Raw genomic sequence first — 27,165 nt, 5'->3', positions numbered from 1 at the left:
CAGTGTCACCAGCTCCCTCCACTGTAGACTCCCAGCGGTGCTGCCCGTGGGTTCCTGCTTCCCACACTGTCCCCACGTTCTGTCCTCCTAATTTCAGTTTGATAGAATGAGTAGCAGGTTACCACCTCACCACTGGGTCAGTTTGTGGGTTAGAGATCTGTAATCCCTCACCAACTCTGTTTATCACGTGGGCTAATCCAGAATATGGTGCCTCCTTGTGGACAGAAAGCTCTGATAGTGTCAGCGCAGTAATCAGAGCAAAACTGCAAGAGAACACTCAGAAGTTGCAGTCTGGGTATGTCTGTGGTTTTTTCATAAAAAACCTTAAGCGTATGTAATTGGTGATTTTTGTTTTGGGCCTGCCTGTTTAACTGAAATGCTGCCGAGGCAGGAAAACAGCAACAGGCACAGAAAGATGTGATAAACTTCATCAGCTTATAAAGAATGCTGTAAGGCTTTAAGCATTTTTTATTTAATTTTACTTGAAAGGTAGAAGGGGAGAGACAGAGATACACACAGAGGGAGAGAAGCCTCCCGTCCGCTCAGCTGGGCAAGGCTGAGGCTGGGAGCTCAGGCTCCATCTGGGTCTCCGGCACGGGTGGAGGGACCCTACTGGGCTATCACCCTGCTGCCTCTCAGGGTGCACATTATCAGGGAGCTGGAGCTGGAAGCAGAGGCTGGACCTGCACCCAGGAACTCCAATATGGGATGTAGGCACGCCACGTGGCATCTTTTAAGATTTTATTTATTTGAAAGGCAGAGTTGAGGGGGAAGGGGAGGGGGAGGGAGAAGGGTCTTCTATCCACTAGTTCATTTCCCAAATAGCCTCAATGCCAGGGCTGGGCCAGGCGAGAGCCAGGAGCTTCTTCCAGGTCTCCCCCATGGGTGCAGGGGCCCAAGCGCTTGGGCCATTCTCTGCTGCTTTCCCAGGGGCATTACTAGGGAGCTGGATTAGAAGTGGAGCAGCCAGGATGCGAGCCAGCACCCATATTGGATGCCAGCGCTGTAGGCAGAGGCTTAACCCACTGCGTCATAGGGCCGGCCGCCTTTTCAGGTTCAGGTTAGGAAGTGAGGATCATACCCATACAGGGACTGTTCCTCTTGAATTGTGACTCAGTCCTTCAAAATTGTGTGGCTGATTTCTGATACTCACGGTGAGCGTCTGGAACATTTTTCACATGCCATCTCCAAGGAAAGAGAGAGTGTGGTCGTACAAAGCAGAGCCGCTACCACGCTGATTGGTGTCTCCTGGGTACGTTCTCTGTCGCCTGTCCCCACCGCCCTTCCCTTCGTGTCGCCACACCACAGCCCCGCCGCTAAGCTTGAGGCAGGCAGGGCAGTCCCCGAAACCCCACGTGCTCTCCCCACCACTGCTCTCAGGACTGCTGTCTGTAAGGGCACAGAAGGCTCTGTAATTGGAAAACATAAGCTGCCAGCTTCCCGTGTTTCTGAAAGTCCGTGAACTTTTTACACTGCTGTCTTCTTGAAAATGATTGACAGTTTGAACATGGGGCTCCTACCTCGTGGTGACGCCTGCAGGAAGGTTTGGAAGCATGGCTTTTACAGAACCTTGTCTTGCTGATAAGTCAAAGGAGACAATAACAACAACAAAACATTTGAAAATGGGTACAGGGCGCCTTGAGTTGGCACCATCTGTCTGCCCCCAGGCCACCAGACCCTGGCCTGCTGCAGTCCTCTGGCCCTTGCTTTTCATATCCATGGCTTTCCAGCCTCTGTCCCCATGAAAACAGCCAAGTCCAAGAGAAATTCCAAAGGAGTTCCTGGCTCCAGCCTGGCCCAGCCGTGTCTGTGAGGCCATGTGGGGACTGAACCAGCAGATGGAAGATGTCTCTCTCCCCCTCTACCTGAATTCCTCTGTCTTAGGCTTATCTTTCAAATAAATACAAAAATAAATTGCGTTGGACAGGTTGATATTCCAGAAACACTCCCATTTTTTGTGCCCAGGTATTCCCTCCTGGGCTGTGACCCTAACCCCACACACCTGCCCTTCTGCCCTCCAGCCTGGTGCTCTGCGGCCTCGGCGCCTCTGACGGTCCTGGGGAGGGAGCCCGGGCATGGGTGGAAGCAGGCGGAGCTGGTGCTCCTTTCTTCCAACAAGGTGGTTTTCTCCTGGGTATCCATTAGATTTGTGAGCAAAATGAGCAACAGAACATTGCTTTTGCTCCCCGACAGGAATTTTCTGAACCGACGGTTATTCTCTTTGAAAGAGAAAACTTCAAAGGAAAAAAGATTGAACTTAATGCAGAAACGGTTAATCTCCGATCCCTGGGATTCAACACGCAGATTCGCTCTGTTCAGGTCGTTGGTGGCATGTGAGTGACGTAATTCCTTGTTGACTCAATAAAGCAGGTAGTTTCTTTAAATCCCATTTGATCAGGTTTCTCTCTTGCATTACTTTAAACAACTTGACATTTTAACACCTTATTTTCTGTAATAGTTAATAATGATGCACCTTGGTAGTAACTTCTCCCACTGGGCAAAGCCACGTTTAAGATGCCTCTGTCTCCTTATTCAGTTTTCTAGCTTTTTTTGGGTTAAGACCTTGTCTTTAACGGCTTCCAAAAGTCCCTGGGGGAATGCTTTGTACCCAGGTGCTCGGCAAATGTACTGAGCGCTCTTTTAGCAAGTAAGAAAGAGCTTAATTTTTAAGTCCTTTTGAAAGATGAAGTCCTTTGATTTTGCAGTTCAGACTTGAGATTTTCCTTTGTGTAGGAGCGACTGCAGGACAAATGATTAAAGGTCAACCTGGGAAGATTTTTTTTTTCTTAGCATTAATAATTTTGAAATGAGTCAGATATAAAAATGAGTTAAGCACCATCGATGCATTAAGTGTTTTCAAGAAAGTAGTTTTCTTTTACTCACCACAAACTGGGTGTTGTCGGCCTGTATTTATCAAATGTTGCAGAGGAACTTGGCCATTTAACAGCACAGTTCTGGAACGTCAGGGTGGTAGAATTATGGCTGACAGTTTTCCCTAAATGACCACACTGTAGAATTGCAGGATGCAAGGCAGAGCGCCTTCTCCCTGCAGTGTGTTGCGTCTGGGCAGGAGGGAGGGTCCAGGGCTGCTCCCAGCGGTCCGTGCCGGAGCCCACACCCCCCATGTGTGTGGCCCCAGCACTTCTGGGTGGAAGGGACCTGAGTCTCCAGGGTTTTCCAGATTTAAAGGTTACTCTCATTTGAAACAAGAAAAACTACTTTCTATTTAGTCCTCATTTCCATGTACCTTTGTGAATATTAACTGTTTAAATGACTTAGTATCCATTGTTACAACTGGAGGTGTTTTATGAACAGTGCGTGCAAAGGCTGGGGAGTCCCAATAAAACTATCTCTGTGCTTTATTGGAGGAAAAAAAACTTACCTATTCCTCTTCAAGAATGGATCTTTCTGCTAAAAATATGCTATTTGTCAAGAAGCAGTTGCTGGGAGTGTCCCAGGAGATGGGGTCGTTCAGTCTAGAAATTGCAGGCAGTGGGAGAGAGAGTGCGTCGGGTCCACTGCTGAGTGGGAACTGGCGCTCACTGTGGCCGCCTGCCGGCTTCGTTTTGCAGCTGGGTGACTTACGAGTTCGGCAACTACCGAGGCCGACAGTTCCTGCTGTCCCCCGCTGAAGTGCCTAACTGGTACGAGTTCAGTGGCTGTCGCCAGATCGGCTCCCTACGACCTTTCCTTCAGGTATTTCCTCCTCCTCCTCTTGCCTATGCAAGGCAGCGCGTTAGCACCAGTGTCAACTCCGCCATTGGCCTCACCTCCCCTTCTCCCGCGCTCCCCTCCCGAACGGGGGGGGGGGGGGGCTGCTGCGGGCGAGGAGCCGTGTGGTTGCTCCAGAATCTATGCTGTCCAGCCATCCCATGCCCTGGCTTGTCCGCAGACAAGGCCCTACCCTGGGCCCCTTGAAATTGCTTGTCAGATGACCTCACTGAGGAAATCCTGAAGCTGCTGTGGCGGCTCCTGAGTGTGGCTGTGCCTCACCGAGCCCGCCCGCCCGCCCGCGGGGTCAGCGCCTGCCCTGCGCCTTCCACGGCGCAACCCGCCTCGGACTTATCACTGGGATTTTTGTCTTCTAGAAGCGGATTTATTTCAGACTTCGAAACAAGGCCACAGGGTTATTCCTGTCGACCAACGGGAACCTGGAGGACCTGAAGCTCCTGAGGGTCCAGGTCATGGAGGACGTCGGTGCTGACGATCAGGTCTGGGTATACCAGGAAGGCTGCATCAAGTGCAGGGTGAGCGCGGGGTTCCAGGTCTGCCGGGGCTTCTGCCGGGGTTTCCGCCGGGGCTGACTCGTCCTGCAGCAGGCTCTTCACCTGTCCTCGGACACGTGTGCTCTTGCACAGTTCCTGCAGCACTCGGGGAGAGAAACTTGAAGTTTTTGTGTGTTTTTTTGTTTGTTTGTTTGTTTTTGGTTTTTTTTTAATGAGAATATTTCCTGGTTCTGGTAGAACGAGTCTAGGAACTTAAAAGGAGGTCAGTCCAGTGAGAATATTTTTATCTGTTATTGATTTTTATGTAGCAATAGAAAAAGGAAGTTTTTCTGTTGCCCTTCCACTTTTCCTTAACCCCCCCACCCCCAGCACAGTGAATGAAAGCCCCTCTTGGGTCTGCCTGTGCTTTTGGAGAACCCCACGGCAGGGAGAGGCGGCGAAGATACCCGCAGGCCCCGCGCCGCGCACGCCGCCCACGCCCGGTGCTCTCGCGCTGCTGCAGAGTTGGGACAGGCCCAGCTCCTCGAGCTCCACGCCCACTGGGACGGGCGCTGCAGAGCTGAACGTGATGAGGGCAGGCCGCGCTCCCGCTGGGGCTCTCTTTTACGGCATGCTTTTCATGGGCTGCCAATGTTTAAAGACGCAGTGCGCCATGAGTCAGCAGACGGGAGACGGCCCTGGGAGAGGAGCACGCCTTGTTCACTGAGCCTGACCCGGCTGGAGGGAGACGCGTCCTTGCAGCAAACAGACGTACTGTCGGGGCACGCGAGAACACACAGCGTGCCAACCTCAAACAAGTCAAGAGAGTGGGGCCCGCCAGCGGTTGCTGACAGACGTCCTGGTGATTTACGTAACCACTCGACCGACCGAGGCGGAGGAGTGCGGGGTCACGGGCCCTCGCGGGGTTTGGTCTCCGTGTAGCACAGCACGCCGCGAAGAAGCGTCTCTCAGCACGTGGTGCCCCACACGTGCCGACCCTCGGGTTAAGGGCAGGTTGAGGGCAGGGAACGACTCGTAAACTTTTCATTAAAGCAGCCTCTAGTGAGTCTATAGTTTTAAGATTTATTTATTTATAAGTTGGAATTAGAAGAAGAAACAGAGATCTTCCATCTGCTGGTTCAGTCCCCAAATGGCTGCACCGGCTGGGCCTAACCCAGGCTGAAGCCAGGAACCAGCAGTTCCTTCCAGATCTCCCACGTGGGTGCAGTGACCCAAGCACTTGGACCATCATTCGCTGCTTGCCCAGGCGCGTTAGTGGAGCAGCCGGGACTCAAACCTGCACTCATTTGGGATGCTGGTGTGAAGATGGTGACTTGACCCACTGAACAACAGCACGCACCCCTCCCCTCTCTCTCTCTTTCTTTATAGTTGGGTAGCATGGCTATTTAGGAAAATTTAGGCATTTCTCCTGAAGAAGGGACAAGAGATGCCAAAAAATGCAGTTTCAATCTTGAAATGATAAAATGCCCTTTGGCCATTCTGCTGCTACAGGGTTGAAGTGCAGTCACATACCGGACAGGCAGTCTGGCAGAGGTGATGGGCCCGGGAGCCCGGGGGGCAGGCCTAGCCTTGATCAGATTCTTCTGATGGGGGAAGTTACCACAAAGGGTAGCTGCAGCATCCCGAGGCTTTTCTCACCACTAGACAGGGAGTCTTACCAAAGGCAGAGATCCCTTATGATGGACAAGTATTGAGAACTTGCCGTCACTGATGTCATCGAAAGTTCAGGGCATAATGTTGGATGTCTGGTTCCAGTTCCCCTCACCGAAAGCTGAAGTGTCTAACGTGGGCCATGTGGAGCCAGGGACCGGGATAACTGTACAGATCAATTTAACGAGAGGATTGATTGCTATGAGACTTAAATACGTCTCCACTGCTAAGACGCATCTGGTTGGTTCCTCTAAGCAGATAGCGGAAGACTGCTGCCTGACCATTGTGGGCAGCCTGGTGACATCTGGCTCCAAGCTTGGCCTGGCCCTCGACCAAAACGCTGAGAGTCAGTTCTGGTGCATGAAATCCGACGGCAGGATCTACAGCAAGTTAAAGCCAAATTTGGTTTTGGATATCAAAGGTAAGAATGATGTTTGTTTTCTTTATTATAACGTGCCTTTCTTGAATTTAAAAAAAAAAAACTTAACTTTTGAAAATCGTTAGTATCTTATTATTCGTAACAGCGAGAAAGACACTACGTGCCAGCCCTTGTTTGTAGCACTTGACATGTATTATCCCCTGTGCTCCTCACAGCAGGCCGAGGGCCCAGAGGCAGGAGTGAGATTTTGGCTGAACTTGTCACCCTAACACCCTTGGGCTCTAATAAACTATGGGTTTTACTATAAGGGCTGTGATCTGGCTCAGCGAGAATAGTTGAGGAATCGGTGCCCCATGGGATGCTGGCAGCTTTACCCATTACGCCACAATGACAGCCCCTCTTCTTGAATTTTTTCAACATATATGAGGAGGGCACTTCAAAAACCTTGTGGAAAATAGAATTAAGAGGTTTATTTTCGTGCAAAACATTTTGAAAACCCATGCATAATGTTTTCATCAAGTGTATTTCCCATGAACTTTTTGACAACTCCCATATGCATGTAGTTCAGTTAAAAAATATATTTGAGAAGCAGAGGGACAGAAACAGCGAGAGTGTGCTCCCATTTAGGGAGAGTTTACTCCCTAAATACACCACACGATCCAGACCTCTCACATGGGAGTCAGGAACCCAATGACTTGAGCCATGACCACTGCCTCCCAGTATTTTGCAGCAAAATCGGGTTGGCATTGTAGTTTCTGACAGCAGTCCCAGCTGCTCAACCTGCTGATCTACCTGCGAAGGCAGCGGCTGATGGTCCAGGTGCTTGGGCCTCTGCTATACAGCTGGGAGACCTGGATGGAATTCCTAGCTCCTGGTTTCTACCTGGCCCAGCCCTAGCTGTGGTGGCCATTTGAGAAATCAACTAGTGATGGAAGATTCTCTTTCTGCCTTTCAAATAAAAAATTCCTACAACATGCCAGAGGCTCCCAGCATAGGATCCCCCCCCCCCCTCCTTGCTACACTAGGAGTGGGCCAGAAGTAAGGACACCTGGTTTCTAGTCTTAGCTCCAACTTAGTGGGGCTTTAGGAGGTGGTCTCTTTAGGGCTGCACTTGGGAACTCCAAGCTGTAAGTTCTAATGCATAATAATCCTTTAGTTATAAATTAATCAAGTCCTCGTTCATTTGTGACCACTGTCTCTGGTAGCTACGACAGTCAGTTTCTTGTTGAACTGAGTAACTTTCAGAACGCTGGAGAACGGTGCCATCTTGTGGACATGAGAGAGTAGGGCCACGCGCCCCACACAGCCGCGCGAGGGGCGAAGCACGCCTCTGCTCACACTGCTGAGCCACCTGTTCCCTGCTAAAACTGCCTGGAGCTCGAGCTGATCACGTTCTGTCCCTTCCAGCCATCTCCTGTGTTTGCAGAATGAGCTGTTTTGGCAAACAAGTTGTATTCCAGACGCCATACCTTGTAACGACAGTAGACACTGACTCATGTTCATTTTAAAAAACATCAACAGTCTGTGACGACTTAGGTCCTTCCTTTTTAAAAGCAAAAGACTGAATCAGATTATTTCTCATGCACTTCCTCGTCTTCCTGTTTCTAATTAATGTGATGTATACAAAAAGGATCGTAAGATACCTTACTCTTGAAGAATGAAGAGACATTTTGCCCTTCAGATAATGAGCGTATCTTTCAAAAAAAAAAAATATGGAAAATGTAATTAAAAGTTTTGGTGCAAAAAATTTTAAAATCCGTGCATACAAGGAGTCTTCAAAAAGTTCATGGAAAATCGGTCTCATGAAAAACCTGCATGGATCTCAAATTCAGGAGGGGTTTTCCACGGGCTTCCTGAAGGGCCCCATCCTTCCTGTAGCCCCAGTGCTGTCCGGGGGTGTGTGTGTGTGGGTGAGTGATGTTGGAGAGTTGGAGAGTATGGCGGTGGCAACTTTCCTGTTCCCACGGCACCTGCACCTGCACCCACACCCACACCCACACCCACCTGGGTAGAGGCTCTGGGTTACCAACGATACAAACCTGCTTCTCCCGAGAGGCTTACACAAGAGGATTTCCTCCGCCCATCTTCAGACCTTGGGAGTTCATGAAGGTTTGTGTTTATTTCTTCTTGGCCTGAGGCATCAATTTAATAGCAGTCACACCCTGTGTCTACACAGATCGGTGTCAGAACCTCAGAGTAGAGGCTAACGCTAAAAAAAGATACGGTCTCTGAAAGGAAAAATTGCTCGGGTCACCCTTTGTTCTCGTGAGTGATGCTTCCCCGTCCACAGAAGCCTCGAGCTGTCTTTACCTGAAGTTCCCAGTAAGCAAACCTGGCAGGAGACGGCGGCGGAGTTCCCGATGCCCGACTGATGGCGCAGTGGCACTCAGCGTCTTCAAGGCCACGAGTTTGCGTGCCGCCAGTTTCCGCTGCTTTCCACCCCTCCTCCCTTCCCATCTCTGCCTGCTCGGCCGGCCTTTGCCTCATTGGCACCCAGCAGCTCTGATCCTGAGTGCATCTTGGTCCCTTCTGCTCCCTCCTCCGTCTCTAAGCTGTCCCCCGCACCCCCCAGTTTCAGGAACCTCATGAGAGAGCGTGGGCCTGAGCAGACTGGTGCTCCCCGCCCCCTGCGTGTTCACACCCTGTTGGCTGGTGCTCGCTGGTACTGTGGTGACTGCCCCCCTCGCGCACTTCCCTTCACTGTCTCCCTTCTTCCCTTTCAGGGGGTGCACAGTATGATCAGAATCACATCATCCTCAACACCGTGAGCAAAGAGAAGTTAACACAGGTGTGGGAGGCCATGGTCCTATGACCTTGGGCAAGGAACGCAGGAGGAATCTTCCTGGAGGCCTGTCCGGTCACCTCATTTAAGACTCACAAAAGCACGAGGCCCACAAAGAGCCGAGTGGAAAGCGAGACCCGGCTCCTTCAGCAGCCACGAGCTCAGTCTCAGTGAGGCGGCGCGGCGGGGAGGGCGTCCGGCTCACCGCTTCCGAGGCCACCACCGCGTGAAGCCAGTCGTCTGCCTCTCCTCGCGGGAGCTCCTCCCTGGCAGCTCCTGGGGGCTTTGTACACACGTCACTCCAAGATTTCAAGACCACGTACCTGTCTCAGTGACCTCCAGACCCCCGAGGGAAGGGCCATAGTGGCCTGCAAGTTTGGTCAGTGGCCTTACTGTTTACCGGGACTATTAATTATCTTGTATAGCAAAGTAAGGAAGCCTTAGATACTCATATTTTAAGGAACTCAATAAAATCCAACAAAATCCTATTTTCTTTCAGGTAATATTAAAAACCTATACATTTACAAACGTTGATGTCCCTGTCTGCTAAGAGTGATTAGAGCTCCCTCACACGTGGTGCTCAGTGACAACAGCACTACCGCCGTCTTGCACTGCTGCCCAGGGACCGAGCCAGGTTCTGCCAGCCGTCGCTCGCAGACCTTCCAGCCTGGTCTCCTGCCTGCCCAGCCTCGGGGCGGGGAGTTCTGCAGCCCCTGGATGTGCAAGGCTCAAGAGGATGCCCAGAGTCCTCTCCAGACCGTGCCGGAGAGGAGACGCTGCCGCTGCAGAGGTGTGCTGCTCCAGTCTCGGGGCTCGGAGAACCCTGGAATGCACGCAGTCAGCATTTCCAGGATGGAAATCAAGACTTAACTGCTGCCAAGGCACTGGCCTGTACGCTGCTGTTCACACAGTGGGCGTCAGTTTTGTATTCCTCCTCCCTCAGGCCTCGCGTCTTGAACACTGGGGCTCTTGTCGCCTGTTCAAGCGTGTCTCCAGTTCTAAAACGGTGACCCTCGGTGAGCCTCGCAGTAAATCATGGTCCTTAGCGTAGTTTGCCTTCAGGTTCAAAACAACGTGCACACAGCGTCTGACATGTCTGTCTTGCTCTCAGATGGACAGCGCCGACTTTAGACCTTTTGAGTGTCATTAGAACAGGGTGGGTAAGACATTCTACATGAGCCTGTGCGGAATTCATCCCTGGAGTAAACCTGGCTCGCTTGGTGCGATCTGGTGGATGAGGGCTGCTGAAGGGACTCCGATACATCAGAGCAAGCCAGCAGCTAGGACAGGAGCCACGCACAGGGGAGGCGGCGGCGGGCGTGTGGCTGACCGCGCTCCTGCTATCCCAGGCGGTGGACAGAGGGGGAGGGGTCTGGGCTCATTTACCCTCCCTTGACTGACCCCTCGCGACCACCAGGGAACCCTCAGAGGAAGTGAAGTCGAGAGCAGGGGGTTGTAACTGAAAAACGTTAGCTTGTTAAACAAGCCATCTTAGAGAAAAGTCCACCTCAAACAGTGAGTCTCCGAGAGGAATAAGCCAAGTCGAAGGTTTCTCAAAACGGGTCTCCCTCAAAAGCGGACTGCAAGTATCCAAGTGCAATAATGGAGATGAGGGTGACAGGAACGCACGACTTACTGCAGCTGAGTGACGCGGGAGCACACAGCTCGACGCATTCCCGGGCGAGACCCAGCCACAGCAGGCCTTTGAGCTCAGAACATGGTGAGCCTGGGCTCTGCTGGGAGGGGAGTACATCTCACTTGTTGAAAGGCCCTTACGCAAAAGGGAAGGGTTTCTAAAAGTTAGTTCCTGTAGCCAAACTTTCAATACTGAGAGTAAACCGGCACATCACTGGTGAGATCGTTACATAAGACCCTGAGAGGGTCAGAACTGTGTAGGCCGAGATGCCACGTCAGAGTGCGAGAAGCAAAAGGAAACCTTGGCCAGTTAGGAAAAGTGCTCAGTGAGCAGTTCAAGAAGGCACCGGCAGGGCCGGCGCTGTGGCATAGCAGGTAAAGCCGCTGCCTGCAGTGCTGGCATCCCATTTGGGCGCCGCTTCTAGTCCCGGCTCCTCCACTTCCCATCTAGCTCTCTGCTATGGCCTGGGAAAGCAAAAGAAGATGGCCCAAGTCCTTGGGCCCCTGCACCCACGTGGGAGACCTGAAAGAAGCTCCTGGCTCCAGATTGGCCCAGCTCCAGCCTTTGTGGCCATCTGGGGAGTGAACCAGTAGATGGAAGACTTCTCTCTCTGCCCCTGCCTCTCAAGTAAATATTTAAAAAAGAAAAAGGCAGCGGCACTGGCTTAGACAAGCTAAGTACACTAACGTCCATCCATGCACCAGAAGTTTTAGTGTCTGACAAACATTAACATAGGAGAGTACTTCAAAGAAATTCATGGAGAAATGGCATTAAAAGATGAATTCATTTTGGTGCCAAAATGCTTTACATCTATGCATAGCTTTTCCAGAATGCACATCTTCCATGAACTTTTTGTAAGACCCTCCTTCGTGCCTGTGCTACGAGAAGACAAGATGTCTCAGTGAACACAGACACGTCCAGGTGCTGGTATTTTTCCAGCAGTCACTGGCAAATTACTGCTTTAAAAAAATTTTTGTTTATAACCTTATGTCATGGAACTTATAATCTAACCTGGGAGACTGAAAGGGATGGAACCACAGGCGCTCACCAAGAAGAAACCCAACATTCACAACACTGGAGTTTATTTAGACAACATTAATTACGGTCTTTCCTCGTGCGTGTCCTTTCTCCACCTTCAGGAAGGCTTCTGGAACTTTAGAGAAAGGGAAGGTTTGTTCAATAACGGGCCGGATCTGGAAGACACAAGAAGAGGTTGACTGGTGGAGAGGCGCCTGGATCTCCCGGGGCCGCCGCCGCCTAGGTCGTTTCCTCGGTGTGTCCTCCAAGGCCAGTCTCCCAGGCTCCAGCTGGTGTCCCCACGTCACACCTGGCCGTGACGGTCACCTCATCGCACTGCTTCTCTCAGAAGCAGCCCAGCTTCTCCATGGCCCCATCTTTCTTCTACACTCTGCCGTGTGTGTGTGTGTCTGTCCCTCCTACTCAGAACCATGCCACAGCTCCCAAGGCAGGGATGCAGACACCCCCACCCCCACCCCGCCTGCCTGCAGACTCCGCCTGTGCTTTCCCTGACGCCTTTGAGCGTGGGTCGCTGACGCCTCTGCGCGTACAGGTCAGCTGGCCCAGACATCCCTCTCTGCAGCGCGCAGCGCCCAGCGCCCTTCCAGCCCGGGTCCCACCCGACCTCCCCGGTCCCCAGTGTACAGCCTGCGTGCCTTTCACTGAGACACTGCGCTTACTGTAGCCGAGTGTATGTCTCAGCCACCTGGCACACATGGCAAATCCCAAAGGCAGGGCTGAGTTCCTCTTGTCCCCTTCACAGACCATACACAGAAAAAGAACAAAGTGTTTTTAAAAACTGTTAAATGGCACGTCTACCCAACTACAACATAAAATGCCTGTGGTACAGCCCAGCCTCCCTGTGCCCCCACAGCACCCAGTGTGCCAGGCATACAGCAGGAACTTACTGTCGCCTCGGTGAAGGCCAGCATGGTAAAAGGGAAGCAAGGTCGCGTGAGCTCCTGGGCTGCGCTGGAGGCCCTGCCAGCAGCAGCAGCAGGTGCCTTCCCAAACCAGGTCCCTGGTGACGTCCCCTCCTCCCCACGCAAAAACATCCACTCGAACTGTTCCTTTTCAAAACCTCAAGCAAAACCCAGCTGTTGACCTCCGGGTGCCTCCCCCGCCGCAGTGGCAGGGAGCGGCTGTCAGAGGCGCGAGCCGACCCACGCGTCTTGCAGCCCTGTCCTTTCCTGAGAGGAAGACGCGGGCCCGGGTCAGCCGATGAAACCCTCGTGCGACTTGCACAGCCCGGTCAGCAGAGGGGCATCGGGGACTCCAAAAGCTCCCTTCCCCCAAGAGCTGCGAATTCTGCATCCACAACAAGCACACCCTAACAGTAACAGCTGGCACCTGCTGCCCTCACTAAGTGCCAAGCAGTGTTCCGAGGGCCCTCTGTATGTTACCCCACTGAATCCTCATAACCCCCGTCTCAGGTAGGAACCACTATTATTCCCATTTTACAGATGAAGAAATGAAGGCACAGGGTTACACAAGTTACCCAGCGTCACACGGCAGGCAATGGCAATGCAGGATTCCATCTCTCGCTGCTGCATGCTGCTCCTCCCACAGCTACCCCAAAGTCTGAGAGGAAAAGTACTGATTGGTCACAGCCTGCAGCTGGGTCCACCTTCCCGTGCCAGCTGAGGCTCGGGTCTCCAGGCCCTGTGTCCAGGCGACCTGGCTGACAGATGTGTGGTTCGTGGGCCAGCACTGCCCCTGTCCTCAGAGGCCATCACTAATGGATGATCCCCAGCAGGACGAGCATGACTTTGGCTCTCGTGCAACACCGCAGCTGCTGTGCGCTGCGCTGAGCCGAGCTGGCTCGGGGCGGGAAACCCCCTCGCCCTCCCCAGGAACAGGATGCAATGCGCTCAAGTTGCTTCCTAAAGCCACCCCAGGAAGCCTTCTGAACCCACTGCTCTCCCTCAAGCCTCTGGGACCTGGAAAAGGAGATCACCAAAGCAGGCCCAGGCCCCGGTTGGGACGGCGCCATCGCAATCTCTGGAGCTGGGGTGGAGACCACGCGTGTTAAGTCAGCATCCTAGGCCGGCGCTGCAGCTCACTAGGCTAATCCTCCACTTGGGGCGCCAGCACACCGGGTTCTAGTCCCGGTCGGGGCGCTGGATTCTGTCCTGGTTGCTCCTCTTCCAGTCCAGCTCTCTGCTGTGGCCAGGGAGGGCAGTGGAGGATGGCCCAAGTGCTTGGGCCCTGCACCCCATGGGAGACCAGGATAAGCACCTGGCTCCTGGCTTTGGATCAGCGCGGTGCGCCAGCCGTAGAAGCCATTTAGGGGGTGAACCAAAGAAGAAAGACCTTTCTCTCTAACTCTACCTGTCCAAAAAAAAAAAAAAAAAAAAAAGCATCCTAGGTGACCTGTATGCATAGGGCCATGGGCGTGACGCAGGCTTCTGCCTTCTTCTTAGGGTCCCTAACATGGATCCGCACCTAGCCATCCATTCCACAAAGACGAGGCATCTGCCTTCTGAGCGCCAGGCACTAACACAGGCAGGTCCACACAGGCCGGACTGCAGAGTGCACGGCTCGCTCAGGTCGCTGTGCTCCGTCCGGAGACGCGGAGCCTGAACTGATGACACAGGCGGCCTGTGGCTGCTGCCCGCTTTAATCTGGCTGCTTAGGCCTATTGTGGCAGCTGACCCGAGAGGGCTGACCGCGGCATAATGAGTCATTCGGCAGTTCCCGTAAGTGACAATGAAAAAAGAGGCTTTCAAATTACAGGCGGGCAAATGCCACCGTTGGCTGAATGTGTGACAGCCAATGGAGATTAGCTGGATAATGAGACACTGTCTGAGCACAGCCGCACATCAGACCGAGAGTGTTTGTTTGTTAAGGACACGGGGATCAGAGTTGAAATCCAGAGAGGGGAAAGAAAGGTTACTCTCAGAGAAGTCCCCGCATTTATGTGATGACACTGCTAGAGTCCACCAGGCCCCGGGAGCCCCGTTATAAAGCGGGCGGGCTCAACGCCACTCTGCCTGCCACGCGGACACAGCGCTCACCGCCAACCAGGAGATGCCCACGGCTGCAGCCCTCCCTCAGTCTTGCACACATGGGTGGGCTCTCCTGCCTGCTCCCTTCCCTTCCCTAAACAAAGGCTGTGCCTTAGGGCCGCCGCCTGCAGGGCTGGCATCCCATATGGGCACTGGTTCTAGTCCCGGCTGCTCCTCTTCCGATCCAGCTCTCTGCTGTGGCCTGGGAAAGCAGTAGAAGATGGCCTAAGTGTTTGGGCCCCTGCACCCACATGGGAGACTTGGAAGAAGCTCCTGGCTCCTGACTTCAGATCGGCACATCTCTGGCCGTTGCGGCCAATTGGGGAGTGAACCAGCAGATGGAAGACCTCTCTCTCTTTCTAACTCTCCTTCTCTCTGTGTGTAGATCTGACTTTCAAATAAGTAAGTAAATCTTTAAAAAAAAAAAAAAAAAAAAAAAAAAAAGGCTGTGCCACACCAGGCCCCATGACTTGGCGCCTGCTGCCTGACATCCCCGGAGGACACAAGGACAATGGAGACCTTGGCCCCCTCTGGTGCAGCCTAGAAATCGCTGCTTCCCAGCCATGGGCAAGTCTTCCCCCCTCTGCCCCTTGAAGGGAAGGAAGAGGAAGGGGAAACCTGTGGGCACTGCGAAGAGTCCAGGCTTTGCCCTGGTTCTCAGCGGCATGGAAGCGGAGGGTGCTCCTGATCCCCATCTACCCAGCACGATGCCCTAAATAGTGGAGCGAAAGGAATCCACACACCCGAGCGAGCCTGTGTGGACAGAGGAGGACACTGCAGCGCGAGTGGTCGCGGGATGGGTGCAAGGTCAGAGCCGTCAGGAGAAGTGCCAGAACTCGGATCTAGGCCTCCCGACTGCACTACTGTACAGGACCGATGCAGGCTGGGGCGCCTGGGTCTGTTCCGCTGCCCCACCTCGGCCCCTGGGCCTCACCTGCCTGCACGCACAGAAATGCGTGTGAGGAGACTGGCGGATGACAGACACCAAGGAAGACGGAAGGGCTCCTGGGATGAGTGCGAATCCACACACCTGTGGGCGGGCACCAGGACTCTAGCTCCAGCACCACCTCCTGCACGGGTTATGCCCCCGACCTCTGTGCTAGGTTCAAAGATTCCAGGGTCAGGGCAGAGGGGAAGAGGAAGACAGAGGAGAAGCCAACAGAGACCTCCAAGCAGGGAGAGGGGTGAGACGGGAGGGCATGACGGATGGGGGACGCCCCACAGGAGGAAGTTACACCCATTCTGGAATGCATCCAGGACTCGTCCCTGGGTCGCGTCCCTTACAACAGAGGCACGCACTCCTGCAGCCAGAAGGAAGGCGGAGACACTCGGCACGCGTTTCCTCACAGACGTAACTGCAGCAGCATCAGAATAACCAGAAGCCTCAGGGTCTGGGAGCTCTGAGTCTTCTCGTGGCCCTGGGGATTCAAGCCTGGACCATCAAGCTCCTTCTATGCAGCAAAATCTGGCTGCCCTGAGGGACGTCAGGTGTAGAAGGCAATTCACAGCTAAGCTGTCCAAGAGGAGTCTGGGAAGTTGCCTGTCTCGGAACTCATTATGCTGTCCTCCAAAGCTGTGGTGCTCAGTATGGTGGGCTCTAGTCACACGTGGCTATTTCATCAAAAGTGAGCAAATAAACCAGACGAGTCAGTCTCTCACTGCACCAGTCACACTCCACTGCTCAGGGGGCTGGTGGCTGCCACAGTGCCCATGCAGGCAGCACACTTCCATCACCATGGAAGCTTCTAGCAGGCAACACATCTCCCTATACCCTGTGCGGTGAAGAAGTGGGCTAATGGGCCCTCAGCAGATGTTCTGAACTAAATAAGTTATTATAGGCGCTGTTCTGAAATGAGTTAAAGAAAGAAATGGAGAAATCTGCATTTCGTTGCTCACCCAGGAAGCTTGGCTGGTCACTATATGTTTTTATCAGACCTGTCAACATGCCATCAGAGGGCTTCAGTAATTCTGTGAAGAATGTATGTGTGCAGACAGACATACTCAAAAAGACAAAGGAATAAAAAACCTTTCTCAGGGGCAGCAGTATTTCCAGTTCCCTTCATATCCTTTTGAGATGGCTCGTGCACCACGGTTGGCAGAATAATGACCCTCACACTCACGTGCTAATTCACGTGCTAATTCCCCGAACCTGTGTGTGTGCTCCTGCACAGCAGAGGGACTCTGTACGGGCGATGCAGAGTCTGGAGACGAGGAGGTCACGCTGGCTGACCAAAGGAGCCCAGTGTAATCACAGGTCCTTCGGAAGGGAGATGTGGTGACAGGGCAGAGGTCAGAATGACGCGGGGCCGTGAGCCAAGGGATGCAGGTGGCCTCTGGAAGCCGGTGAAAGCCCAGGAGATGGCTCTCCCCGAGGCCTCTGGGAGGAACGTGGCGCTGCTCATCATTTTAGGCTTCTGCCCATCGGAACATAAGACACTAAATTTGCGTTGCTTTAAGCTGCCGCGTTTTGTGGTAATTTCCTACATATGTAAGCAGGTATGTGTAAGTATTTTCCCTCAAGACAGTCACCCTTAGCAGCAGCTGACAACGGTCAGGACTCCGCCTCACCAGCCGCCCTGCTCTCAGTCCTGACAACCACGAAGCAACATGAGGATGCACCAAGAACTCCCACTCCACCTGGGTAGCGTCTGCAAGACGACTCAGACAAGCAGAAAATGAGGATGAGGGACCTGCTACTTAACCAGTACTGCTTCTTCTTTTTTTTTTTTTTATATTTCATTTATTTGAAAGGTAGAGTGACAGGGAGAGGAGGCAACAGAGGAAGAGACCTTCCATCCGCTGGTTCGCTACCCAGATGGCCACAAGGGTAGGGATTGGACCAGGCTGAAGCCAGGAGCTGGGCTGGAAGCAGAGCAGCAGGAACTCAGGCCAGTGCCCTAACGTGGGATGCTAGCACGCAGCGGCAGCTTTGCCTGCTGGGTCCCTACACCTGCCCCTCCTGCTTCATTCTTAAAGGCAGAGCCAAGTGCCCTGGAAGCAACTCTCCTTCAGGGTTCAGAAACCTGGTTCTGCTCACTATTTAATTTCTGAGGGCCTCTGTCTCTTCAAATATGACAATGGCTGGTGGGAGGGTGGGAGTGAGGACAGTAAATAGAGAGGTACTCTTGGGGCCAGTGCTGTGGCATAGTGGGTGAAGCTGCTGCCTACAGTGCCAGCACCCCATATGGGTGCTGGTTTGAGTCCCAGCTGCTCCACTTCCCATCCAGCTCTCTGCTATGGCCTGGGAAAGCAGTAGAAGTGACCCAAGTGCTTGGGCCCCTGCACCTGCGTGGGAGACCCAGAAGAAGCTCCTGGCTTTGGATTGGCACAGCTCTGGCCATTGTGGCCAGCTGGGTAGTGAACCAGATGATGGAAGACCATTCATTCTCTCTCTCTTTGCTCCTCTGTAACTTTCAAACAAATAAATAAATCTTTAAAACAACAACAACAAAAAAAGAGACATACTCAGCTTTTCTGTTTCTAAACTATGCTAATCAGTGTCACACACTGGGTCTGTCACACACTAAGAGCCTGTTAAATAGCATACACATAGGGAATGCTTATTGTGCTTAGGAAGAAATGCCAATAAACTGTTTATAGGCACAAGGCACAATTTCAGTAGCAACCCACTATACGCACAGTATGAATTATATTCTTTTCTGAAAACCAGAACAGTGGTTTTCAAAGCAGTGTGTGAGGGCCCAGGGTTCCTAGGCTGCAGTAGCAGCCGCTGGGAGAGAGGGGGCGATGTTCGCAGGGGAGGCCGGGAATTTCCCCATCACTGCTTCACACACACGGCAGCTCCTCCTCTGCCTGTTAGCTCAGGGGATACACAAAAACGGGCTGCAGACTGGCTGTGGCCCACTCACGGCAGTGTGCCAACCCTTGGCCCAGGATATAATGAAACACGATATACTTCTTAAAAATCAGACTGGAGTTGTGGCCAGCTCGTGGGAATGTGAAATCCTACTGTCTGCAACAGTGACACACAGTGACAGTCAGATGGAAACAACGTCCCAGTCTGGAATGGATCTGCGGACCCCACGTGTGTGCGCAGTTTCAGCTCCTCATCGCTTTTGGGCCTGCTGCTGATGGGCACACTAAGCGTAGGAGACCCTCCTCCTAGAAGTATTCTCGGAGCGCCACACGGTGAGACAGCAGGGCAGGGTGGACGTTCACGACGGAAGCCAAGTCTGACACCACTCACAGACTGCGTGCGAGGGCGCATCCTGCCGCTGGGAACTCTGTGGCGTCTCCATTTCACCAGCGCACACAGGGGTGACAGCGTCCACCAATAACACACACCAATCCAGATGCCATTTTTATCTGGACAGTTTGAGCCATAAGTGACCATGACAGATCTTCACATTCCTAAAAGCAAGTCTCTAATGAAGTAGAAGGCAAGACAGAGAGAGAAGGTGGGCTGCAAGGGAGACAGACCGGCGGCGCTCAATGGAGACAGAGAGAAGGTGGGCTGCAGGGGAGACAGACCGGCAGCGCTCAACGGAGACAGAGAGAAGGTGGGCCGCAAGGGAGACAGACCGGCGGCGCTTAACGGAGACAGAGAGAAGGTGGGCTGCAAGGGAGACAGACCGCCGGTGCTCAACGGAGACAGAGAGAGAAGGTGGGCCGCAGGGGTGACAGACTGGCGGCGCTCAACGGAGACAGAGAGAAGGTGGGCTGCAAGAGAGACAGACTGCCGGCGCTCAACGGGCAAAGCAGATTTTTAAAGCTGGCTGTTTCACTATCTATAAAAACCATCACTGCATGTACCTTTTGAGTCAGCAATTCCAGTTCCATACATGGAAATGCATATACTCACAATTAGGCACTAAAATCGTGAGCTATCGACTGAAGCATTATTTGCAAAAGATTGGAATAAATTATATCTATTCAATGGGATACTAATGCAGCTATTGCAAAAACAAATGAGGCGGCATTTCATAACCTGATATGAAATGAAGCTAAGTGTATGCTATTTTTAAAAGAATCAAGGTGTACAATGGTATAATTCCTTTCAGGAAGGGAGAGAAAAAAAATATGGGGATACTTCAAAGAGTTCATTGGAAAATGTAATCAAAGGATAATATTGGTACAAAAAATTTGAAATCCATTCACAGATTTTTTCATAATATGCATTTTCCATGAACTTTTTGAAAACATATATATATATATATATATATATGTGTTTTCCTGTTTTGATAGATAGGACATCCCAAGAAACCTAAGAAATATACAACATTGGGTGTATCGGACAAACAGAATTTTAGTGTCACAGGAAATTTTTTTTCTTAAGTCTTTATTTACTTTTTAAAAATTTATTTGAGAGGAAAGAGATAGAATGTATGCACTACTATTCTCTGATTCACTCCTCACGTGCCTGCAACAGCCAGGCCTGGGCCAGGTGAAAACCAGGAGCTAGGAACTCCCCTCTAGGTCTCCCACATGGGTGGCAGGGATCCAACTATTGAGCCTTTACTGCTGTCTTGCAGGGTGTACATTAGCAGGAAGCTGGGACCGGAGCCAAGCCAGGACTCAAACCCAGGCACTCAAGTTGCTTGGTCAAATGCCTGCCTCAAAGGAAGATTTCTTGCAAGAAAACTTTTCCTACTTCTTGGATTTTGAAGCTACTCTCAAAAAATAATTCTCAAACAACAACTCTCAGATACCTGCTAACTAGGTCATTAAACATCGGGGTGAAGCTTGGAAGAATTTAATGCCTCTGTCCAGTTTAATGAATCTCTAATAACCACATAATACATATGTAGATTACTGTGTTTGTCTTTCCAACTTGCCTCTTTAAATAGGCAGCAATTTCTCATGACCACGGAGAAGCAGGGAGAGGACAAGACAGCCCATCTCATGATGGCAGCCGGTGTCCCAAATCCAGCAGCAACGTCCCAGGGCCCTTCCCAACCCCCGCAGCCGGGTGGAGGAGAGGAGGATCACGGGCAACAGGAACACTTCCCCATCACCCTCCATCACGAACACTGTAAGGATATCCACTTTGTACCAGGCCCTCTTTCAGCCATCCTATGGGTTATCTGCCAATTGAATAGGTAGAGACATACACGAGTCACCTCTCATCCCTGTTGGGTAAACAGCAATTTCCAGGCAGAGAGAGAAGCACAATATTTTGATTACAACAGAGCGCAGCAGGCACGCGGATGGCCTGGAGGCATAAGGACAAGCACGAGCATGCTGTGTACTTCTGAAGGTCAGAGTCCTCTTTAATGACAGGGCTCCACCCCAGCGCAGCACACACTTATCCCATGATAGCTCACTTCCTTCTTCCTACATGTAAAATGAGCCTCCCTGCGGGATGTGGGGGAACCACTCAGAGACACGCAGTCACAGTAACACTACCCAGCTCACACGAGCAAGTCCATGAAAAGGCACACAAACTTGAAACCGGAAGACCTGGGAAACAACAAGCCATCACATAGTTCCTCGGCTGCAACAGATTTTACAATCCTACAAGCACAAAACACAATATTTCGTAAAACCATCCTTTCCAAAATCAACACGAAAAGATGCTGCGGCCAGCAAAGGGCAGGTGCCGGCAGGAGCAAGCCCACCTCAGGGGCAGCCCATGTCCATGTCTGAGCGTGGGTCATGTGACAGTAACACTGGCCTGCTCCAACCCCTTCTCCTGCCCACTACAAAATGACAAGGATGAGACAATGTAGGCTAAGTCCCAAGTCAGCCTCAAGTTCTAAGAAAGTAGCTGAAATATCTGTGAGATGAGAATCACTTGTCTATCATCATATGCAATCCTCTAAAATATACAAGGTTTCCATCCTCAAATTCCTTATTGTCTCTCAATAAAATCACAAATATCGGCACCTGAACATAAGCTATCTTCTAGGCTATTCCTTCAGAAATGGATGGTCTGGGAAGTCAACACCATAGAAGAATCCAAGTAAGAAAGTGGGGGCTGTGGGGCCCTTCAGCACCTAGGAGCCCTGGAAGCCCTTTAAACCCCACAAAAAGGATGACCACACTGTCTGCAACAACCCCTTTTTTTCTAATTTTTTAGAGATTTATTTTATTTGAAAGGCAGAGTTACAGAGACAGAGAGAAAGAGAGACACAAAACTCTTCCATCTACTGATTGACTACACCTTCCTAAATGGCCACAATGGCCAGTGCTGGGCCAGGCTGAAGGAGCCTGGAACCCCACCCTGATCTCTCACAAGTGTGGAAGGGGCCCAAGCACTTGGGCCATCTTCCACTGTTTTCCCAGGCCCATTAGCAGGAAGCTGGATCAGAAGTGGAGCAGCCTGGAGTTGAACCGGCAACCATATGGTATGCTGGCATCGCAGGTGGTGTCTTAACCCTCTGCACCACAGCACCAGACTCACACAATCCCCTTTCTAAAAGGTCCACTACAGGCCAGACAGATAATACCAATCAGCTGTCTCTATCCAAATCCTCACCAACCCTTAGCCACACCGTGGGTCTTTGACCTTCTCAGACATCATTTACTTGCCCTTGATTTTATCATGGTAGCATGGGAATTAGGAGATGTCGGGGCCAGATTTCTCACCTAGCCATGTGGCGATTTCAGAGTTCACAGTGTTTGCTACCCTGACTCATCTGGAAACTTGCTTCATCTCCGAGGAAAGAGGCTCCAGAATCAGCTAATGTAAACTCCTCAGTGTGTTCTCACCTGTGTGTGAGATCACTCTCCCAGTGCCATCTTTTCAGGACCATTACCAAAACATTAGCATCCGACAGTTGATCCCAGCCCTCCTACCATCTAAACAAGAGTCTTTGAGAAATCATATACCCTCCCTGGGCCTTGCCTCCTCATCTGTAAACCAAGAGGACTCGACTAGACGCAGGGAGATGCTACATCTTCGTCAGATGTAACATTCTATGTCTGTGACTCCCATGGAACTAGAACCAAAACAATGCACTTAAACTTGGCCACATGCAAGGCAGCACATGCACTGGCAAAGCCTACCTCTGTAGAGTTTCCTCTGATGAGGCTCAATGGGCATGTCCACAAGAGGTGCTCTAGCAGTAAGCTTTTCAAACAAAAGGTTTCCTACATGGGTTTCCACACGTACTTACCTTTCCCGCATCCACCAGTTCCGCAATTTCATCCAGACATGGACCACTGGCCATGAAAAAGGCCCAGCGATAATGCACTCCTTGCCAGAAATGCTAAAAAGGGAAAACAAAACATGTCAAATATAGAAAAGGATACTATCTGACTAAATGCAAAGTTAGGGAAAAGCATTTTCTGGATGATTCAGACGGACAAACTGACTTCCCACTTCCTGTCGACACAGTGCCTCACGGTGGACGCTCCACAAATGTCTAATAAACGTGTGAACAAAGATACATCCGTGCACCTCTGGCTGCTCCTCCAGGTGACTGACCATCAGGTATGCACAGGAAGCTCTCCCGAAACAGCTCAGCACCTGGGTTTCTCCCCTGGAAGGACTCAGGCACTAAAACCTCTAGGCTTTCCTACTGACATCTGAAGCCTGGAGGCAACAGAAAAGACATGTTTACCAAATCTGAAAATGTTTAGGGGCATCAAGGCACCAAAATATATCTTTAGGCAAGAAACCCAAATGTGATTTATTTTTTTCCGGCTCTGAAAGAAATAAAGCAGCTTTAAAGCCAAAATAAAGCATAAGGGTCCTTAACCACCATGACTTGGTTTCCCCCACATTTATGGAAATTACCAAGCCATCCAATCTACGATGGGATTAAACCTCTCCCGATAAAGATGAACAAAAGCTGACACCTGGAGGGTTTGTGGCCGCTCTACCAAACCTGTCAGTCTTCCTACTGGAGATAAGGTGGGCCATTATGACAAAAGTGGACTCAGGCTTCCCAGGACAGGTCAATGAACTCCCCAACCACTAGATGGGAGTATCAAAGGTAAAACACGGTTAGCCAGTACCCCACTGATGCCCTCCCTGCTGACCCACAACCGCTAGTGAGCTCAGCCTTGTCTTCCAGAGCTCACCCCAGCCTCACAACCTCACCGTTGATATCAGCCATTAGCACAGCCTGCAGCTAGCAAGTACAATGGCACTGCCCACTGCTCTAGCTCAGGCACTTGGGAGTTGCATTATATTGGTCAGGCTATGTCTTTCAGCCCATTTCCTGTGAGTGGTACCACCTCCTAGCTCACAGGGTTGTTGAAAGGTTTAAATGAAAAGTATATAAATGCCTGATTCAAAATAAGTGTTTTGTTCTTGCGGTTGGTGCTACAGCATACCAAGTTAGGCTGCTGCCTGTGACATTAGTATCCATGTCACAGTGCTGGTTCCAGTCCCAGCTGCTCTGCTTCTTATCCAGCTTCCTGTTAATGTGCCTGGGAAGGCAGCAGAAAATGACCCAAGTGTTTGGGCCTCTGCCACCCACACAGGAGGCCTGGATAGTGGCACTGGCTCCTGGCTTTGGCCTGGCCCAGGCCTGGCTGTTGTGGCCGTCGGGGAATGAACCAGCAGATGAAAGATTTATCTCTCTAACTCTGATTTTCAAATAAATAAATAAATCTTAAAAAAAATTTTTTTAATTAAGTATTTGTCTAGGGCTGAAAGTAAAGCTTACTGAGCTAAGAATAGGACAATAGCAAATCAGGGTTTAAGAATGTAAAAAGAAAGAAAGATCCAAGTTACTATCTCCTGGATGGGACAGTCAAGATAGTGGAATGGGTTGTGTGTGTGTTGTGGGGGAGCTGACTGCTCTAGTCTAGGGGAAGATAGTTAAAAAATAGCAGAGAGGCCGGTGCTGCGGCTCACTAGGCTAACCCTCCACCTGTGGCACTGGCACCCTGGGTTCTAGTCCCGATCGGGGCGCCGGATTCTGTCCCGGTTGCTCCTCTTCCAGGCCAGCTCTCTGCTGTAGCCCAGGAGTGCAGTGAAGGATGGCCCAAGTGCTTGGGCCCTGCACCTGCATGGGAGACCAGGGGAAGCACCTGGCTCTGGGCTTCGGATCAGTGCAGCGTGCCAGCTGTGGCAGCCATTTGGGGGGTGAACCAATGGAAGGAAGACCTTTCTCTCTCTCTCTCTCACTGTCTAACTCTGCCTGTTTAAAAAAAAAAAAGCGGAGAGACACAGTCTCTGGGAAGAGTTACGGGGAAAAATCCATGAAAATTACAGGGATACCGTGGACCCATGTGGAGGGTGTGGACGCGCACAACTCAGGATCCCAGGAGCCAACAGCATCAGTGCCAGCTTTGGAGGGAGCTGAGACCAGACTGCAGCAGCCCAAGCCACTGGCAATAAAGCTGCAGGAAGAGCCTAGAGGGAGTCTGGCTTGGAGCCCTGTGGCAGATAGTTCACGTTTCTCTCTCCCCTACCACCTGGCATCAGCATTCTGTAATTAGCTGAGAGAGGGCAGGTGCCATTTTGGACATATGCACCAGCTGCACCAGCTTGTGTCTGTGCCCAGCAACCAGCAGAGAGGAGACATTTGAGTCTGGCTAGCTGGGAGCACTGACAGGTGTCTGGGAGCTCCTGATTGTGAGAGCCTTGTGTGCCAGGACTGTGAAAACACTGTGGGAGTGTGGGAGGGTACAGGGTGTGGCTAGTACTTTGGGCAGTCACTGTGGGCAGTGCCACCCTGGTGAGGGTCATTGTTGCAGGATCCATGTTCACACTGAGGACTGCAAGGATCCTTTTTGTGCATCCTGTGGCAGCGTAGATAAAAACTGTACCCACTGGGGCTAGTGCCCAGGCATTGGTCTCCTTTGAGGAGAGAAGGTGAGCATGAGAATACACCAAACAGAGCTGAACAAACTTGCCCTCTGATTAAAAAAAAAAAAAAAGATTTACTATGCCCAACTTGGGTGTCACTTAGATACTCCCCTCACCCTGGAGCACTGAACAGAGCTCTCTGCTACAGCCAGTACATGCCTCAGGTTATTCACTCAAAGAGTAAACGCTCCACTAAGGCACAGAGGCATAGTCCAGAGAAAAAAGCCATCACAGGGAAAGGAAAAAAAAAAAAGCATCACAACAAACGGCCCAATAATAAATGCAGCAATTCAAGAAACAAGAATAAGGAAGATAATATGACACCCCCAAAAGAATACAACACTTCAATACTAGAATGTGAAGATGAAGAGATTGACATAGTGCCAGAAACGGGACTCAAAAAACTGATTGCAAGATTACTTAGAAGTAATCAGAAGGAAATTCATGAATTAAAGAAATCTGTAGATGGCATGAATGAAAATTTTTCCCATGAAATTAAGCTTTTAAAGAGAAATCAAAACAAAATATTGGAAATGAAGAATTCAATTGGCCAGCGCCACGGCTCACTTGGCTAACCCTCCGCCTGCGGCACCGGCACCCCGGGTTCTAGTCCCGGTTGGGGTGCCAGTTCTGTTCCAGTTGCTCCTCTTCCAGTCCAGCTCTCTGCTGTGGCCCGGGAGTGCAGTGGAGGATGGCCCAAGTGCTTGGGCCCTGCACCCGCATGGAAGACCAGGAGGAAGCACCTGGTTCCTGGCTTCAGATTGGAACAGCGTGCCAGCCGTAGCGGTCATTTGGGGGGTGAACCAACGGAAAAAGGAAGACCTTTCTCTCTGTCTCTCTCTAACTCAGCCTGTCAAAAAAAAAAAAAAAAAAAAGGAATTCAATAGCACAAATAAAAAATGTGGTGGAAAGCTTTAATAACAAACTCAGTGAGGCAGAAGAAAGAACATCCAAGTTAGAAGGCAAATGGTTGGAAATTTTACAGTCAGATCCCCCCAAGAAAGAAAGAAAGAAAGAGAGAGAGAGAGAGAGAGAGAAGAAGAAGAGGAGGGGAGGGTAGGGAGAGGAGGGGAGAGGGGGAGGGGAGGGGGGAGGGGAGGGAGGGAGGGAGGAATAAAGAGATAAGAAAACTAAAAAACAGCATCAGATATTTATGGGATGCTATCAAATGACCCAACATATGAGTCTTAGGAGTTCCTGAAGGTGTGGAAAGAAAGAATTAGAAGCCTCTTTAGTGAAATAATTACAGAAAACTTCCCTAATTTGGAAAAAGAAATGTTCAAGTATAGGAAGCACATACAACTCCTAATAGACATGACCAGAAAAGATCTTCACCATGACACACTGTAGACAAATTCTCCACAGTAAAACATGAAGAAAAGATTCTAAAATGTGTATGAGAGAAACACCAAATTACTTTCAGAGGTTTCCAATTAGATTCACAGCTGACTTCTCATCAGAAGCTCTATAGGCTAGGAAAGAACAGTGAGATATATTCTAAGTCTTAGGAGAAAAAAACTGTCAACCCAGAATACTGTACTCTGCAAAGCTCTAAAATGTGTATGAGAGAAACACCAAATTACTTTCAGAGGTTTCCAATTAGATTCACAGCTGACTTCTCATCAGAAGCCCTATAGGCTAGGAGAGAACAGTGAGATATATTCTAAGTCTTATTGAAAAAAAACTGTCAACCCAGAATATTGTACTCTGCAAAGCTCTCATTTATGAAGGTGAAATAAAT

The 27,165-nt window shown here is 50.9% G+C and overlaps 2 protein-coding genes across 5 annotated transcripts in view; one reads left to right on the top strand and one right to left on the bottom strand.

Moving 5' to 3' along the window:
- The window catches only part of CRYBG1 (crystallin beta-gamma domain containing 1), a 205,088-nt gene extending 195,523 nt beyond the window's left edge, over positions 1-9,565 (top strand). For both annotated transcript variants that reach the window (XM_070073735.2, XM_070073738.2), the window contains 5 exons: positions 2,194-2,333; positions 3,573-3,696; positions 4,089-4,247; positions 6,135-6,297; positions 8,979-9,565. In XM_070073735.2, the coding sequence (XP_069929836.2) occupies positions 2,194-2,333; positions 3,573-3,696; positions 4,089-4,247; positions 6,135-6,297; positions 8,979-9,067 (675 nt within the window). In that variant the 3' untranslated portion in view covers positions 9,068-9,565. The remainder of the gene's footprint in view (positions 1-2,193; positions 2,334-3,572; positions 3,697-4,088; positions 4,248-6,134; positions 6,298-8,978) is intronic.
- Positions 9,566-11,738: 2,173 nt separating this feature from the next.
- RTN4IP1 (reticulon 4 interacting protein 1) overlaps positions 11,739-27,165 on the bottom strand; it is a 68,442-nt gene continuing 53,015 nt past the window's right edge. For all 3 annotated transcript variants that reach the window (XR_016233810.1, XM_089332773.1, XM_002714873.6), the window contains 2 exons: positions 22,777-22,869; positions 11,739-11,866 (listed from right to left, as the gene is read on the bottom strand). Coding sequence is in view for 2 of the 3 variants with exons in the window: in XM_089332773.1 (XP_089188899.1) it covers positions 11,759-11,866; positions 22,777-22,869 (201 nt within the window). In the remaining variant the exon portion in view is untranslated. The remainder of the gene's footprint in view (positions 11,867-22,776; positions 22,870-27,165) is intronic.

Source organism: Oryctolagus cuniculus, chromosome 5, assembly GCF_051225735.1.
Source record: "Oryctolagus cuniculus isolate XC-2025 breed Fujian yellow rabbit chromosome 5, ASM5122573v1, whole genome shotgun sequence".
Classification (NCBI taxonomy): domain Eukaryota; kingdom Metazoa; phylum Chordata; class Mammalia; order Lagomorpha; family Leporidae; genus Oryctolagus; species Oryctolagus cuniculus.
The sequence above is the reverse complement of the archived record's forward strand: the minus strand, read 5'-3'. Positions and strand labels throughout refer to the sequence as shown.